Genomic DNA, 18,747 nt, shown 5'->3' with positions numbered 1-18,747 from the left:
ACTGAAAACAACAAAATGTGCATATACATGTACGTGTGTATATGTATAGATGTGTATATATGTAGCTATGCATATATGGATATATACATATCTATCGACAGATATACTGATGGATTGACTTGTATTGATCCGGGAGACGGAGCCGCTGGCCGTGGGGACTCCTGGAAAGGCAGGCGGGGGAGGGGGGCGAGGGGGTTCTGCGCATGACCGGAAGTGCCCCCAGCGGGGTCTCGGGCTCGCTCCGCCGCGGCTCTGACTCTCGCCCGCTGGCCCCGCGCTTGTGGGGGGCGTGGGGGGAGCAGCGGCGCCCCCCGGCTGGGCGGGGCGTCCCGAGGGCCCCTCAGACCCCCGGCGCCAGGTCGGCCCGCCCTCCCCGCAGCCGCGGGTCTGCAGGGCAGAAGCCCGTGGGGGCCCGCTCTCCGGAGCAGCCCCACGGAGACCCCAGAGCCTGCATCCCCACGGCCTGGAGGGGCACAAGCCAAGCGCGCTGCGTTTGCAAACCCAGCTGACTTGGATTCGAAGTCCTGCCCCTTCCCCCTTCTAGCCGGCTGACCTTGGGCTGGTCCCTGGCCTCGTGCTGACCCTCGGGTGATCCATCCCCAAGATGAGGGATGACCCGATCCCCGAGGACCCTTCGGCCGTCCTTATCCGTTGATCTCAGGTTGCTGACCGGAGCCCTCCCCTCGGTTCTTCGAGACCGAGGCGGGAGAATCACGGAAAAGAGCGTTTTCTGCCTTAGCTGCTGACCCTCCTGCTTCGAGAAGTCGGGGGGGAGGGGAAGCCGTCCAGGAGGCAGCGACCTAGCGCATCCCACCCCAATGCTGGAAGAAGAAGGTGAGAGTTACTGCTGGCTGGGGTGGGAGGGGTCAGTGCCCGGGAGGATGGGGTAATGCCCCGCGTGGCGTGTGGGAAAACAGACCCACCCGCCCTCACCCTCCTCCGGTGAGGAGAAGAAATGACTTCCTTTTCTGCGATCTTTCTTGCCCTGGGGTGTGGTAGACTCTGGGAATGAGTATCTGGGGCATAACTTGGGCTTCCGGGTATTACATTCTTCCCCCTTGGCTTTGCTGTGTGCAGTGATGCAGCAAAGTTGCGCAGAGACCATTCTTCCTTGACTTTCGATGATTTGCTGATAACACTGGGTAGTTGTTACAGTCTGATCCTTAGACTGTGTTTAGGGAACAAAGTTGTAAAATTCTCAGTTCCCCTGTCAGCTTTGTTCCCCTGGAGTCATATGATTTCCCTGTGATCTTAACAACAGATTGAGGCATTTGCTAGCTGGCAAAATCTGTGGCCTTTTTATCCAGCCCTGAGAGACCAGGGTTACTTCTGTTTCATTTGAATTCTCTCTTTGCAGTAAAAACATGAGAATTTCCAATCTGGTGAGACGGAGAGCTGCCTCACTGGCCTTCTTCATGATTCCTTTCTCTTCTAGCTCTGTATTCTCAGGAGTCGGTCCATTCTGAAGAAAGGAGACTAGGAGATGAGGGTATGGCTGGCGTGCTCTTGTCAGCCAGGTCTCAGGTATGTTGGAATACGTTTTCTCATTTTGGACAGATTTCCTTCTCTGATCCTAGAGATTCTTTGCCTAGCTAAGTTTCACTTAGTTACCTGAGCTTGAAGCCCTCTCTTCCGTCTAGGAGATCGAGCCAATCCTGATAGGCAGTGAATTCCATAGGGAATATTCCCATTTGCCCAGCATTCCTTTTACATGCACATAACATTCTTATTCTTCACATAATTTTTCAGACTGAATTTATTCAGACTATGTTTAGGTGACTTCTGTGAAAAATGTCAGATTTATAACATAATTTTTACCTCAAGCTTAAATAGAGGAATCAAGACATACATGAATGAAGCATTTAATAGGTGTGATGGCATGGTATAATGGAAAGAGTACTAGATTTGGAGTCAAAAGATGTGGAACTGAATCTTAGTTTTGTTTCTAAGTTAACACCTGAAACTCCACTCTCCTCATCCCTAAAATTAGGTGGTTAGACTCCCATCTCTGATGCCCCTCCCATTGCTGTAGATCATACGAGCCTAAATATTTAGATGATTGTGGAAGAGGCCTAGACCTGGTAGTGAGGAGATGTGGATTTGAGTCTTGGCTTTACTATATCCTTACCGTGTGATCTCAGGCAAGTGATTTCACCTCTTAGAGCCTCTGGTTACTCATCTGCAAAAATGAAGGGATTGGATTAGGTGACCTCTAAGGTCCGACTCAGATCTTCTTAACTTACCATGATTTATAATTCCAGTTAATATCGTTGGGAGGCTTCGTAGAAGAGATGGAGTTTCAGCCATGCCTTGATAAATGGGTACTTTTTTTTTTTTAGTAAGGAGGGTGGAAAGTGGTTAGGAATAGCCTGAGCAAAAGACCAGAGGCAAAAGAAGGCATGTAGTTTCTGCAAAACAGAGTATACTTGACTGGAGCTGATGTTTCCTTTTGGGGAATGGATGGGAAATAAGGTTGGGTATTTGGAGCACTGTAGAGTCTTCTGGAAGAGGTCTGCAACCCCTCAAAAGAATTGTCCTGACCATCCACATAAGAAAGACCAAGTGGAAAAAGATTATGACAGAAAAGATCATCCAGATTATGACATGCAGTTACTTTTCATGACAAAAACCTAAATAATCCACAAGTATAATTAAGTCAAAATGAACTAGAAATATTAATGCATGAAGGTAAATTTGCCCTCATAGATAATCACTGAGACTTGGTGGAATGAGACCCCTAAATAGGATATGGTTCTGAAAGGTTTATACCATAAGTGAAAGCCAGGTAGCTGGCACAGTGAATAGAGAACTGGAACTCGAGTCAGGAAGACCCAAGTTCAAATCCATCCTCAAATACTTACTAGCCACATGACCCTAGGCAAGTCACTTAACCCCTCTCTGCCTCAGTTTTCTCCTCTGTAAAGTGGGGATAATCATAGCATCTGCCTTTCAGAGTTGTTTTGAGGATAAATATATAGTCAATAAGCATTTATTAAGTGCCTCCTATGTACCTGGCACTATATTAAGTGCAAAAAAAAGAATCCTGGCCTCCAGGAGCTTACAGTCTAATGGTGGAAGACGACCCACAAAAGGCTGAAAAGTAGAGGGGGGAAGAGGAGGAAGGGACCTCCCAACATGGGCATGGTGAAGTCAGAAGAGCCCCAGAGTAGCACAGCTGGGTAAGAAATGAGGAGATATCCAAGTTAAACTTGTGGCCCCACCCTCCAATCAGTGGGACTGAGGTTGGTGATGAGGTTTACCCAGGTTAATGGATCTTACAGGTTGATGAGATTGTTCAATAATGAGCTTCCTGGGGCATGGTGGAGTCAGAAGTCCGAGAAATGAGAACATGTGTAAGATCCGCTTTGCAGATCTTAAAACGCTGTAAGTACTAGCTCTTATTATTATTAACAAACTGTGTTGCCACAAACGGGATACAATACTCCAGGTGTTTGATCAGATAAAACCGTTTACCATTTCCTACTTCATTTTGGATGTGTTGCCTCTGTTGTCGCCTAAGATAAGATAGAAAGGAATCATGGTATACAAACAATTCTTGAATTAGGCAAATTTGAATTTTTGAAATAATGTTATTGTTGTTTAGTTTTCAGTGGTGCTCAACTCTTTGTGACACCTTTTGGGATTTTCTTGACAAAGGTACTGGAGTGATTTGCCATTTCCTTCTCCAGCTCATTTTACAGATGAGAAAACTGAGGCAAACAGGGTTAAGTGACTTGCCCAGGGTCACACATCTAGTAAGTGTCATGAAGATGAGTCTTCCTGATTCCAAGTTTAATGCATTATCCACTGTACCACGTAACTGAGTTTTGAAAGAAATTTGCATTCCCAAAAAAACCCTATGTTAATTTTACTAGACAGTACTATGCTCTCTGCTCCTGCCTCTTGGCTTAGTGCTTGTGGCCTCCCACCCTCCACCTCCACCAAAAAACCCCTCAAAAACCCAAAAGAAAAGACATACCCACTCACCCAAATGTTCTTCCTCTGCTTTCTTCTCCTGTGCTCCGACATGTCTCTGAACCACGTGCTGGCCTCTCCCACCACAAGCTCGAGACCCTCTTTCTGCTTCTCTTCACAACATCTACAGGCAAATTCACATTACATAAAAATCTTTTTATGTAGAGCTCTGTGGAATGGTCCATTTAAGTAAAGCTGTAGTCAGTAGTCTGTAGTTGATACAGCCTAAAGAGAGGAAAACCAAGATTCAAGCCCTGCTTCAGGTACATACTGTTTATGTGATCATAGGCAAGTCATTTAACTTCCCATTGTCCAGACAGTGCTCTAAAACTGTAACTTAAAAATTAGTTTCTGCTATTTTGTATTTGCTGTCTTCTGTGCCTGCAATGCAATCCTACTCACCTCAGCCTCTTAGAATCTGTTTCCTTTAAACTCTGCTCAGATAGCATCTTCTGCATGCCTACATGAAGCTGTTCCTGATATCCTCTGTGTCCCCCTCTTTTCATCCCAAATTACCTTGTGTTTATTTTAAATATTTTATGTATACTTTTGCATATGTTATTTTCTCTGAAAGAATATAAGCTCCTTGAGGGTAGAGACTGTTTCATTTTTGTTTTTGTAGCTCTAGTACCTAGCACAATGTCTGGCACATAATAGATGTTTAATAAGTGCTTGTTGATTGATTGATTGATTGATTGGTAGAGGAAGCTTCTATATTGGATGTTTCCTACACTGATGAAATCACAGGTATGGACTTGTCCCCCCACCCCCCCTCCCAAAAAAGTCTTCTATCTTCAATCAGAAGTAGAGATAGAAGTACTACCTGTGCTTCCAATGTATTTAGTTTTTTGCTCAGGATTACATAATCCTGAGCCACACTTTCTTAGTTCCTTTTGAGGGTGTAATTTGTTCTTATGTTAATCACCAGAAATGTGTACTGCCCATCAAGTTGGAAATTTCTTGGGAGGCACATCCTAGATACATAACCTGGGAAGACAGCAGACCTTTGTATTACTTATATCAGCTTGACAAATAACCTACTTGATACCTTTCAACCATCACAAATTCTTCTCATCTTCCTCTGACCAGTACTGAATGACTTCTTATCTGATGTACCTATGGATCATTATCATTTCTTGGAACACATGAAGCTTTTTCTTCTAGCAGTGGTCCAGCTCTCCTTTCTGTAGGTAGAGCCCCATACCTCTCATGTAATCCCAGATGTTCATTGGTTCTTCTTTCCTTCTTTCTCTCTATTGCATTCTTTCACTCTCTAGCCTCCTAACAGTTCACCTCCTTTCCCTCTGTATATCCCTTTCCTTCTGTTTCTTTGAAGTACTCATTCTTTCAAGAACAAGTTCGTTTTCCTTGATTACTTCATTTCCAAAATAATAGAAATGCATTCCTCTGGCCCCTTGTGTTTCCTTATGTTGCCACATTGTGTTCCTTATTTCCTACATTTACCTCTCTGTCCTACATTGCTTTCAGATCTTTGTCCAGTTATTTTCTGATCTTATTTTTATTTTACTTTGAATACCTTTTCTTCCATTTTTTTGTTCCACTTCATCAGTTCTGTTCATTGCTACTTTCTTTTACTTGGATTCCCTGATGAGAAGGAGAAAAGAGGTATTGGGGAATTAGCTGAGCAGACACTGAAGGGAAGAGATCACCCACCAGTCATAGAGAGACTGAGCCTAGAGAGTGCTGAGAAGCACTGAAGGACCCAGTTCGTGTTAGACACCATAAGTTTAAACTCAGTGAAATCAGTTTGGTTTCAAGACAGTGCCAACTTTACAATCTAGCATAGGTTTACTAAGAATGACAATTGATGCCAAAGCTACCTCTCATTTACTCTTAATATGTATTAAAGTATGGGCCTGTTACTTCATTAGCATAGGGCAGAGGAGTCTGTGGATAGATTTCAAGGGCTGTATGAGTGATAAGTCTTTATTGGGGAAGAGAAAAAATGGGAAAAAAATCTTTATTTTCACAAACTTCTAACTGAAATTTAGTATTTTCTTCAGTTATGAACGTAGGTAACAATATGTAGTAGAGGTCTTCAGATTTTACCATACTCCCCAAGGCTTCTATGGCACACAGAAGATTAGGCACCCCTGGTAAATTGTTGGTAAAGTTGTCTGCTTTTCCATCAACCATCAGGGTGTGTTTGTGTACCTCAGACTCATCTAAAGATGAGCTTTTCATCCTTTTCCCTCAAAAATTTGCTTCTCTCTTGACTTTTTGATTTCTTTCAGTGGCACCACCATCCTCCTGGGTCCATATCTTGGGATTGTCTTTGACTCCTGCTACTTCTTCACTTCATCTCAGTGATGGAGACATCTTGGTCTTCCCTCTCCCTCCTCTCCTTATAGCACTACGACCCTCATATAGGTCCACACTGATGTCTTCCTGAATATTACTTCTCATCCTTGTTCTTATTCCTATTCATTCTTTCCCCCAACCATACTTCACACTGGTGTCACCCATGTGTCATTTTGGCTGTATTTCTTCTCTGTCCAAAGCCTTGTAGAACATTGTCAAGTCTCTCCTGAATGAGGTTAAGACTCCTGCTTGGCACAAGGTTATTCTCGTCTCCAAGGGAGTGTCTCAAATGATTCCCTTCCACGGGCCCTGTGCTCAGCCAGACTATACTTCATTTTGTGTCCTTTGCCTTTTTTGCCCCTGTGCCTTTGCTTACACTGTTCCTTCTGCCTGAAGCTATTAAACTACCTATACTTTGGAGCCCGATTTGCACGTTAGAACCTTTCATTAAAACTTGTGTCATCTCCCATTTTTCCCCTGGCAATGACCTTTCCCTCTAGCCTCACACTTTTCTTATGTGCTATAGTTATTTGTGTGTGTTTTATAACCTCCTACTCAATAGTAAGTTCCCTTTGAACCTCTTCTACCACCTAGCACAGTGTCCTGCACACAATGGTCCTTAAACAGATGTTTGTTGAATTGAGGGTAGAGACAGTGCTTTAATTATCTCTTTCAGTGCCTAGCCCAGTGCTTTGTACATATTTCCTAAAATATGAATCATACGATTTTAGACCCAGAAGGAACCTCAGAAGTCATCCAGTTCAACCTATGACTGAATAAATTCCTCTGTATAATCCCTTCAAATATCAGTCTCTGCTTGAAGACCTCTGATGATAGGGAACGAACTACTTTTTAAAGTCCTTCTTCAACCTTTGGGTAGCTCTAATTGTTAGGAAGTCTTTTCTATATTAAGCTGAAATCTGCATCTCTAAACATCAATACGTTGTGCCTCCTTATAGAAGTCATAGATTGTAAAAGCTAGTAGGGTCTTTAGAATTCACTTAGTCATAGATGCCAACTGCTCAGTGATTTCATTTTACAGGTGAGAAAGCTGAGATCCAGGGTGGTTACATGGCTTGCTGAGATCCATACGGATCTCATGTATTCACTGCCCTTATTTCACAGATGAGGAATCTGAAGACAAGAGAGCTTAAGTGATTGGCTAAAGGTGGCATCGCTGCTGGCAGAGGAAATGTAAGAGCCGGGACTTGGACCCAGTTTGCATAAGTCCTAGTGCAGTGCTCCCAACCAGTTCTGTCTTCAGGACTAAATGAGTTAACAAATGTAATGTGCTTTGTGAAACTTAAAGTGCTATATAAATGCTAGCTACTCTTATTATTTTCTTCTTAGCAAAATTGTTAGCTCAAGAAGAGAGAAAACTGTTTCATAGTGTTTTTTTTTTTATCACAGAGAGAGCCTAGCTGTCATAGATATAGTGCTCAATAAATGCTTGACTTGGAACACCCAAGATATCAACATCATCAGGAACTATTTCCATAGCCTATGGTTTACCTCACTTAATTCTATCCACTTTAGCCCTTTTTCTAGGGCCATGTAGGAGTAGGGGCCTTGAGTGAATAGAAACATTTGGTATTTCAGGAATCTGTGGCATTTAAAGATGTAGTCATGGACTTCACCCAGGAGGACCTTCCTCAGAAAGACCCATACGAGGACCTGATGTTGGAGAAGTACAGCAACCTGGTTTTGCTGGGTAAGAACAGCTGCCTCTTAGTACATGTTTGGCTCTCCAGTTCTTAAAACCTGAAGTGTCGTCTGAAGTGTGTAATTAATTTTTGGCTTAGGGTTTATGGGTCATAAATACCTAAACTTCCTGGGGCCTGGGGACAAATTGTTTCTATTCCCTGTTCCCAGGGAAGCATCGTTGTGATGAACTTGAGACCTGTACTTTTCTATATCCATTGTCTTTCTATTCTCCCCCTCCCCGCCTGCGCGTGCGCACACACACCCCTTTCCCTTCTAGGCTTAATTCCCTAAGATCCCAGGTGGGTAAATTAGGTAATTTTCTTTATAAACTAAGAATGGTGTCCTGACTTGTCTCTTTTTCAAAGTGTATTTCTAAGATTCTTCATATTACATCCTTTTTCAAATATTCAAGTCCCATCTCTTCCCCATGAGCAGGGCTTCCAGTTTCCAAACCTGATGTGAACTCTGAGTTGGAGCAAGGAGAAGACTCATGGATACCCAGGAAAGAAGACCCAGGAAGCACCTGTTCAGGTGAGTAAGAGAATAAGGGAATCGCTGAAAATGAACAGAGCATATGTTTTGCATGATTTCACATGTATAATTGCTATATTGTTTGTCTTCTCATTAGGTAGGGGAAAGGTGGGAGGGAGGGAAAGAATCTGGAACTCAAAATTTAAGAAAAAGAATGTTTAAAATAAACAATTAAAAAGTCTCTCTTCCCCTTGACCTTTTCACTGAAGTTGATGTCTGCCTCTGTCTTAAACTTGTACTTTCCCTGGTTTGTTTGACATGCTGCACTGGTTCTTTTCATAGCTCTGTGACCACTCCTTTCTGTTTCCTATACTTCTTAATCCTTTTGTTTTTTGGAGTCATTCAAGGGTGATTTTGCTTCTCTTCTTTTTCTCTTTCTAAATTCACTCCTTCAGAGAGCTTGTTCATTCTTTTTTGTTTGTTTTTTGCTTTTTGGCTAGGCAGTGGGGTTAAGTGACCTGCCCAGGGTCACACAGCTAGTAAGTGTTATGTGTCTGAGGCCAGATTTGAACTCAGGTCTTCCTGACACCAAGGCTGGAGCTCTATCCACTATGCCACCTAGCTGTCCCTGTACTTTTTAAGGTTTTTTTTTCTTTCTTTTTTTGGGAAGGCAATGGGATTAAGTGACTTGCCCAGGGTCACACAGCTAATGAGTGTCAAGTGTCTGAGGCTCGATTTGAACTCAGGTCCTCCTGACCCCAGGGCTGGTGCTGTAACCACTGCACCATCTAGCTGCCCTATATAGGTTCTTTTTTTTTTTTGACCTTTTTAAGGTATGCTTTTTTTTGTTGTTTTTTTTTTGTTTGTTTTTAGGCAGTTGGGATTAAGTGACCTGCCCAGGGTCACACAGCTAGTAAGGGTCAAGTGTTTGGTCTGAGGCTGGATTTGAACTCAGATCCTCCTGACTTCAGGGCCAGTGTTCTATCCACTGTGCCACCTAGCTGCCCCTGAGCTTGTTCATTCTTAATTCAAGTCACTTCCACTTAAGTGTCTAATGTGTGCAAAGTACAGTGTTAGGTGCTGAGAATACAATGAAAAACAAAAGAGCCCCTGCCTTCAAAGAGCTTACTTCCCACTAGGAGAATCTATGTCTACAGAAAAGTAAATACAAAGTAACTTCAGGAAGAGGAGAGCTCTGAGAACTCATTGGGGATAAGATCAGGAAAGATGGCACCTGAGCTAAACCTAAAGGAACCTAGGAAACTAGGCAAAGGTAAGAAGAAAGTGCCTTCTGGGCATGGAAGAGAGCCTGTGTTAAGTTAGAGATTTGACATGGAGTGTTTGTGGGACAGACTACAGCAAGTGGGCCGGGTAGGCTGAAACAGATTGAGGGGAGAGCAATGTGAAATAAATCTGGAGAGGTAGGGCTGGAGCCGGATTGTGAAGGACTTTAAATGTCAAACAGGAGTTTCTATTTTATTCTACAGAAACTCCCCTGTTGCTTTGACAGAGGAGTGACGAGGGCAGTCCTTTACCTTAAGATTTATTTTGACAACTGTGAGAAGATGGAAACAGGGAGGCCAATTAGGAAGCTATTATAATAGTTCAGGTGATGAGAATCTTAACCAGAGTAGCTGTCATTTGAGCAGAGAAATGAGAACAAATTCAAGAGATGTTAGTATAGCTAGAGTTGGCAAGACTTGGCAGCTGCTTAGATATGAGAAGTGAGAGAATGAAGAGTCACGGCTGCAAACATGAATCACTGGAAGGATAGCGGTACCCTCAGCCTGAACAGGGAAGTTAGGAGGAGGCACAAGTTTAGGGGGGAAAGAGGATGAGTTTCATTTTAGACATGTTGATTTTGAGATGCAACCCCAGTTTTGAGATGGAATCCCCAGATTCCTTCACGGTTTAGTTTAAGTGCAACCTCTTCCCTAGGACCTTTGTTCTTACCTCAAGTTGTTAGTGCTGACCACTACCTAAAGCTACTTTGTGTTTATTTTGTCCATATTTTATATTTCCTTGTCAGTGTATGTACTGTATCCTGCCAATATAATATAAACTTCTAGAAGTCGGGGACTGATTTTGTATTTATATCCTTAGAGCCTAGCATATTGTCTTACATATCGTGGGTGCTTAATAAATGCCTGCTGAATTGAATTGAATAGCTAATGTCAAAGGTCCCTTCTCTGATTATCTGTGATCTATTCTATGTTAAGATTCTTTAGGGCAGCTAGGTGGCATAGTGGATAGAGCACCGGTCCTGGAGTCAGGAGGACGTGAGTTCAAATCCAGCCTCAGACCAAACACTTGACACTTAGCAGCTGTGTGACCCTGGGCAAGTCACTTAACCCCAATTGCCAAAAATTTTAAAAAAAATTTAAAAAGAAGATTCTTTAAAAAAATATATGTTGTTTATGTGTGTGAGGCAATTGGGGTTAAGTGATTTGCCTAGAGTCACACAGCTAGTGAGTGTTATGTGTCTGAGGTCAAATCTGAACTCAGGTCCTGACTCCAGGGCTGGTGCTCTAACCACTGCACCACCTAGCTGCCCCTAAAAATTTTTTCTAATTCTGATTTAATGAACGCCAAAAAATATTTCCATGTACAGTACAAAATAGAACAGACAGAGAGGATTATATTTGAAAATATTTATCTCTATTATATATAGCTTGCTTTTTTGAAATGTATATAATAAATTCAATATATTTCAAAGCTGTCCTGCTTATCTGTGTTTTCCTTCTAAATTTCCTCTATAAGTGTGTATAGAAGGCTTATATCATTATAAGAGTATACTATTACTACTAATCAACATTCCCATTACCATAATCTACTCTCTCCCAAGAGATATTTGCATTTTTTGTTTGTTTCTTTCAGACTGGGAGACTGTACCTAAGTCCAAAGAATCACCTCCAAATCCTGACGTTTTTGAAGATAACTCAACTGCACCCAAAGAAGCAATAATGGAAACACTACCAAGAATTGGATCAAAGGACCCCACATTTCAAGAGACCTGGGAATGTGATGGCAGACTAGAGAGGCAACAGGAAAACCAAGAGAGAGATTTGAGGAAAGTAAAAATCATTCACAAGAAACCTTCCCCTAGAGAGAGAGGTCATGAAGGTAGTGAACTTGGGAGGAAGTTTGGCCTGAGGTCAGTCCTTGTTACACAACAGAGAATTCCTATAGGAAAAAGCCTCCTTAAATGTAATACACATAGAAAGAATTCAGACCTATTTAAACATCATAAGATACATGCTGGAGAAAAACCCTATACTTGTAATGATTGTGGGAAAGGCTTCAGTTACTGCTCATCCCTTTCTCAGCATCAGAAAAGTCATACTGGTGAGAAACCATATGAATGTAATGAATGTGGGAAAGCTTTCAGCCAGAGCTCATCCCTTGTTCAGCATCAGAGAATTCATACTGGAGAGAAACCCTATAAATGTAACGAATGTGGAAAAGCTTTCAGTCAGAATGCAAACCTCACAAAACATCAGAGAACTCATACTGGAGAGAAACCCTATAAATGTAATGAATGTGAGAGAGCCTTTGGTGACTGCTCAGCCCTTATTCAACATCAGAGAATTCATACTGGAGAGAAACCTTATGAATGTAATGAATGTGGAAAAGCCTTCCGCCACAGTGCAAATCTCACAAACCATCAAAGAACTCATACTGGAGAAAAACCCTATAAATGTTCAGTGTGGAAAATCCTTTGGTTATTGTGCAGCCTTTATTCAGCATCAGAGAATTCATACTGGAGAGAAACCCTATAAATGTAATGAATGTGGGAAAGCCTTCAGTCAGAGTGCAAATCTCACAAACCATCAGAGAATTCATACTGGAGAGAAACCTTACAAGTGTAATGAATGTGGGAAAGACTTCAGCCAGAGTACAAATCTCATAATCCATCAGAAAATTCATACTGGAGAGAAACCATATGAATGTAATGAATGTGGGAAAGCCTTCAGTGATAGCTCAGCCCTTATTAGACATCATGTCATTCATACTGGAGAGAAACCCTATGAATGTAATGAATGTGGGAAAGCTTTCAATCAGAGCTCATCACTTACTCAGCATCAGAGAACTCATACTGGAGAGAAACCTTATAAATGTAAGGAATGTGGAAAAGCTTTCAGGTGTAGTTCAGCCTTCATCAGACATCAAAGACTCCATACTGGAGAGTAAACACAGGACTCAAATGAAAGGAAATTTCTTAGTCACGTATTTTTTCTTTTTTCTTTTTCTTTTTTTTTTTAAACAGTGGTCAGTTGTTAGGGAGAAGAGACTCCATAAGGGATTGCAAGCTACTTGAGGTCAGGCTGCTGTTGCAGATGTTTTCCTTTTATAACACCTAGGCAAGGGCCACATACAGAGGCCTTTAATAAATGCTCATTGATTTAATAAGTGCTTTTTGATTCACTGACATGATTAATGTAAATCTTCCAAATTTAAGAGCTTGCCTTATTTTTCTTAGAAAATTCTAATTGACTTGACAGTTAGTAATGTAGGAAGTGGGAATAGAATTTCGTTTTGTTCTTAGAAGATTATTTCCTTTAGGCAGAGCAGCTCAAAATGCAGACCTCGTCCTGGGAATCCGAGAATTGAGGCAGCTTCCATTTAGGTCTGTCTCAGAATGACAGGGACAAACATTTTTTTTTTACCCCTGATGCAAATGTATTTAATTGTTGAGAGCAGTTAAGTGGGAGAGAGATCTTAGGGCTTCTTATTAAATGTCAGCATCACATACAAGCTTCTTGATTATTTATTATATTGATTATTCTTGAGTATTCCTTTCATAATGGAAGAGTCCAGACAGGCGTGAATAGAAGGTCATACAAAGGCCAGATCTCAGAACCAGGTTTAGCCACAACCTCATTGGAATGGGTTGGGTGTTTTTTTTCATATGTTTGTTTGGAGGTTTTTTGGGTACTCATTATTGATTCCCTTTAGCTATTTGGGGGCCTTTATTTATTTTACCTGTATTTAAAAACTAAACTTGCCCAAAACTGAGTTTAATCCAACAATTACATTCAGCATATAATTCACTCCACCATGTGGGCTTAACACATGTGAGCTGGGTAAACATTTTTGATTTTGCCATGCTGTCTCATGCAAAATGGTAATCACTTAACACTTTTTTTTGCATCTGATATCAGAACTAATGGTACTAAATAGTCTTCATTTTTCTGCGTTCTCAAAGTACTGTTTAGACCTTTGGCTTTGCTGAAGAGGAAAGGGGGGAGAGAGGGTCCAAGCCTTAGTCTCCTAAGCCAATCAGACATCAAATGCAGTTTCAGTGTCTTAAGGAAAAATTATATTGACTGGCATGAGAGGTGAAAGGTGGGAATAGGGGAAGGGCCTTTTGGATATTGTCCCTGCAACACCTACTCTTGGGAACAATTAACATGGAAACAAGACTATAAGTTCAGTAAATATCATATGAGCTAATATGCATTTCTTTATGAGCTTCTCATACATGATGATATCTATCCCCAAAACTACTTAGTGGTGCTTGAGTTGGCTGAACTGAGAGGAGACACAGAATGGGTGACTTCCTGAATTTGTGTTTTGGTGGAGTTGGTCTTGATTAGGCACACCCATAGAGAGCTTCATTGTGCTCAGTCATTTCATTGTTTCATTAGCCCAGGCTTATGACCAGCCCCCAAAAGAAAGAGTAACCTTATGCTACTCCCTTACAGGGCATCTCTGGGAATTTTAATACCTTCCCCCATTTTCATGATTTTCCCAGAAGGATAATCTTTCATTCCAAAGCTCTGTCCTGGCTCTTCTCTGTTTAACATACTTATCAGTGACTTGAATGAAAATACAGATTCATTCAATAAGCATTTATTAAGTGCCAATATATGCTAGGAACCATCATAAATACTGAGGATAGAAAAAGAAAATTGCAACTGCTCTCTTTGAGGTTACATGCTATTATGTTCAATTGATGGTCTATATGGAAACTCCTTAGGGGAAGGGACTCACTCATACAGGGTGTCCTAGAAGTCTTAGTGCAGTTTAAAGTGTTAAAGCTTAAACTGCACTAAGACTTAGGACGCCCTGTACAGTATTTATATACTGAGCATAGTGCCCAGTACATACAATGTGTTTTAAAAATGCTTGTTAATTTAGAACTCGGTCACATTCATTCCACATTGAGGCATCAGAGTAGGACTTTAAAAAAATGGGTGAAATTCACATTTAGGTTATGTCAGTAATAATAATAGCTGACGTTTCTGTAGCACTTTTTAAGATTTGCACAGTTCTTTATAAATATACAGTATTTCATTAGAAGCATGGTGTCCAGGTCTAGGGTGCATCATTTGATTTCCGTACATCTTCACTCATCCTCACTGTGACTTCACTCTTTCCTAGCCATCTCTTCCCAGTGCTGTGTTATTTCCCTCTACTAGAATGTAAATTCCTTGAGGGCAGGGGTTGTCTCTTGTACTTGCAATTCCAGCACTGCACTGTGCCTGGTACGTAGTGCTTAATAAATACTTTTTCATTTATTCCAGTGTACTCTGCCCTTAGGCCTCATCTAGAGTATTGTATTCCAAGCTAGGGCCCAGTTTTAGGCAAGACATTGACAAATTGGAGTGCTTCTGGAAGAGGGTGACCAGGATGGTGAAAAGACTGGAGATTATGCATAAGAGGATTGGCTGAAGTAACTGGGGTCTTCAAATAATATTTTATTTTGAAACTGGGGTCTTTAGCCTAAAGCCAAAGATTTTAAAGGCTATCTTGAAGTATGTGAAAGGCTGTGACCCTGAAGAGATGCTGAACTTGCTTTCAGTGTCCCCAGAAGACAGGGATAGGTACAATAGATAGAATTTTCAACTTGACAATTTTGTCTTGATATGAATTCCTAGTCTTTAGAGCTGTCCCAAAGAGGAAGGGCCTGTGTAACGAAATAGTATGGAAATCTTCAAGTATTTATTGACTGACCATGTCATATGAGAAAGTATTGCTACACCAGTTCTTGGTGATCTTTGAGGTCCCTTCAGGCCCTGCATTCCTCAACTCTATCTCAAGGATTTCTGGATTATAATTGCTAGAGCCAGAAAGGATTTTACAACTCATTTAATCCAACCCTCTCATCTAACACATGTGGAAACTCAGGCGCAGATTGTGGAGTTGCACAAAGGTCATACAGAGAGTAAATAGCTGAGGCCAAGATTTTGAAACAGTTTTTTTTTTGCTCCAAAGATTGCTTTTTGAGCTATATTACCTCTACAGTTTTGACTTTTTAAAGTTCCATTAAAATAGGCATTATGCTCCTGAATCACCTTAGATAAATCAGTATTTATAGGGAGAGATTCTGTCCCATTTCATTTTGTTTCTCCATGTAGGGTACCTGATTTCCTCCTCATAATGTTGCTGCTGAACAGGGTAGGGACTTCATTACACTTAAGTGAATTTCAGTAACTCGGCACTCTGCCAAGGTGGCATGGATCTTCAGTCTACTTTTATTCAGTCCAGTTACATAAAGTTGGTCCTAGAACAGAGCTCAGCCTATGATATATGCACCAAAATTGACCCAGAAGAGAATTTTCATTGTTGCCATCAGAGTAAAGGCAAAATTACAAAAGAGGTGAAATTTGTGTCTGTCCCTGTCCCACCTCACTTTTTTAGCATCTGATGTGGCAAACAGTTGAGAAGTAAGTGATTTTCAGCGTTCTAGTTAGCAGTTTTGTACTGGCTGATTTCATGGCTATTGTTTGCGCAAAGGCACGCCAAAGCACTAGGACCTGGCTTACTGGCATCCCCTACATTTTTTCATTGTTATTGCCACTTCTCTGAACTGGATTCCCTGTTGTCCAGAGTAGGATTTGAGAGAGGAGGTGGTCATTTTTTCCCTTTCTCCTTTACCCTGTTTCTAGAAATAGCACCCAAACCTTCTGTAAATTTTATTTATTTTGATGACCTAAACATATGAGCTTTTATTTTTATTTACATGGATTAATTAGCACTTACTCATTCTTGAATGTTGTAACTGCTGACTCAGATCAATTTTTTTGAAACATTTTTCAAGGAGAAAGCTATTCAGAAAGCAAATTTCATATTCTTGTTTGGATTCGGCCCTCATTTTCAATTTGATGATTTTTTAAAATTCTTTCTTTTTAGTTTTCAGCATTCACTTCCATAAGATTTTGAGTTCCAAATTTTCTCCCCTTCTCTCCCCTCCTCCCATCCCAAGATGGTGTGCAATCTGATATAGGCTCTACATCTACATTCATATTGAACCTATTTTCACATTAGGCATGTACTACTGTAATACATTTTTTCAAAAAGATTTCTTGTTACTAATGGATGGAGGACACACAATAATAAAAGGGAGGTTTGCAGGAGTCTTAGAAACATACCATGCTATCTCTAGGGACCTAGGTAATCTTTATTTTTCCTTTCTAGTAAGGCATTCTTCTAGGTCTTTTATTCATTTTCTGTTTCACTTCCTGTTCTCTCTAAATGGACTGAGAAAAACTGACTTTAGTCTCTGCCACTTAGTAGCTGTGTAATGTTGGGCACCTCTGGCCTTCAGTTTCTTTTGAAAGTTACGAAGTTGCATTAGATAATTTTTTGTTTTGTTTTGTTGTGAGGCAATTGGAGTTAAGTGAGTTGCCTAGAGTCATGAAACTAGTGAGTGTTATGTGTCTGAGGCTAGATTTGAATTCGGGTCCTCCTGAATCCAAAGCTGGGTGTTCTGTCCACTGCACCACCTACCTGCCCCCATTGGATAATTTTTGAAGTTACTTCTAGCTCTAAATCTTGTGATCCTTAATTTTGTTTGGCAAAACTGTTGTTTAGGTTTCAGTCTCCTAAAATCTGTTCCTACCTCAGGTCTGTGTATGGGAACTTAGTGCCTAGGATTGGCACTTCTCTCATAAATTTCCTATGTGAAACTCTTAAGTCTCTCTCTGTGGGTTCATGACTTCCTCACCCTAGACTATCACTGTCTAGGAACTTGGAGACATTTCTCTTTATTCCGTCTTGGGTCCCACAGATAAAACTGACTTCCCTCTTACTGGGACTGGAGAGGATGGGAAGTTGGAGGGGTGGTGTTGAAATCCTTACTACATCTCTTGATCCCCAGAATAAAGGCTATTCAGGATGTAGTATGGTGGAATGGATATTCCCTGAAAGGCCCTCATTTATTAATAGGCACTTTGTTCTTTTCCACTAGCTACGTCTTTCCCTACCAGCCACAGGGTACATAGGCCTTTCTTAAGTTGAAGTTTTGGTCCCACTTTTTACTGATGTGTACATTGGTCCTGGACTATTCCTCCTCTTCCATTCCGGGGATGGGGATAAAATAACATACCTAAATACCTCTCAGTAATCTATGGGCTCACAGACCTAATGGTTATGAGGAACAAAGCATAAAAGCACAAAACAGCTAAATGGTCCCCTTCTTTCAAGGGAAATAACAGTCTGGAATTAGAGCCATCTACAACTCATCGAATATTTGTAGTCCAGGGGGGTGATAAGTTTAAGACACTTTCCCTCATCATGAATAATAGCTAGTAAACTTCTTCAACAAAGTAAGCAGTAAATAGAATAGACAGTCGAATTATTGAGTAGTTTTCCAGTCATGTCTGACTCTTCTTGACCCCATTTGGGTGGGTTTTTTTTGTTTGTTTTTTTGGCAAGGGTACTAGGATGGTGTGCCATTTCCTTCTGCCCATTTTGCAGATGAGGAAACTGAGGCAAACAGGCTAAGTGACTTGCCCAGAGTCACACAGCTACTAAGTATCTGAGGCCAGATTTGAATTCAGGAAGATGAATCTTCTGACTCCAGGCTGGGTACTCTATCCACTGCCCCACTTACTTGCCTGTTTGGCTGGGATTAAGATTAGATCTCCACCCCCCACCCCCACCCCCAAGGTAAGAGAATTATCTCACCAAGGGAGTCCACTTAGGAATTCTCTAGGGCTGCAGGCACTGAGAATTTAAGAACATAGTTGCAGGCTAGTTTACCCCCTAGCTGATGGCTCAGGGGAGATCGGTCTGCATTTCAAAAGTCTGTGCTTGCCTCTCCTTCCTGCCTGTCAAATGCTTCCCTAAAATAATTTGCTCCCTGTGCAGACTTTTTGGTTTCAGCCATTCAGTCATCATACCACCTTTCTCCGGACTCTGTTACTAGGTTGTCACTCAGGAAAACAAAAAAAAGAAAAAGAAGATTGGAGTCTGCAAAGTATAGGCCAGTGAGTTATGCATCAATTCCTAGCACAATTTTAGGAGCTGTTATTAAAGGGATAGTGAGAT

The 18,747-nt window shown here is 41.3% G+C and overlaps 1 protein-coding gene across 1 annotated transcript in view; it reads left to right on the top strand.

The window, feature by feature from the left end:
* Positions 1 to 213: 213 nt before the first annotated feature.
* The window catches only part of LOC110207382 (uncharacterized), a 73,629-nt gene continuing 55,095 nt past the window's right edge, over positions 214 to 18,747 (top strand). Inside the window, 6 exon segments of the mRNA XM_078150114.1 lie at positions 214 to 834; positions 1,436 to 1,524; positions 7,897 to 8,008; positions 8,437 to 8,532; positions 11,350 to 12,008; positions 12,010 to 12,614. Coding sequence (XP_078006240.1) covers positions 819 to 834; positions 1,436 to 1,524; positions 7,897 to 8,008; positions 8,437 to 8,532; positions 11,350 to 12,008; positions 12,010 to 12,614 — 1,577 coding nt within the window. The 5' untranslated portion in view covers positions 214 to 818.

This window comes from Phascolarctos cinereus, unplaced genomic scaffold (genome assembly GCF_003287225.1).
Source record: "Phascolarctos cinereus isolate Bilbo 61053 unplaced genomic scaffold, phaCin_HiC Scaffold_2;HRSCAF=192, whole genome shotgun sequence".
Classification (NCBI taxonomy): Eukaryota; Metazoa; Chordata; class Mammalia; order Diprotodontia; family Phascolarctidae; genus Phascolarctos; species Phascolarctos cinereus.
Note: the sequence above shows the minus strand (reverse complement) of the source record. Positions and strands in the feature narration are given on the sequence as shown.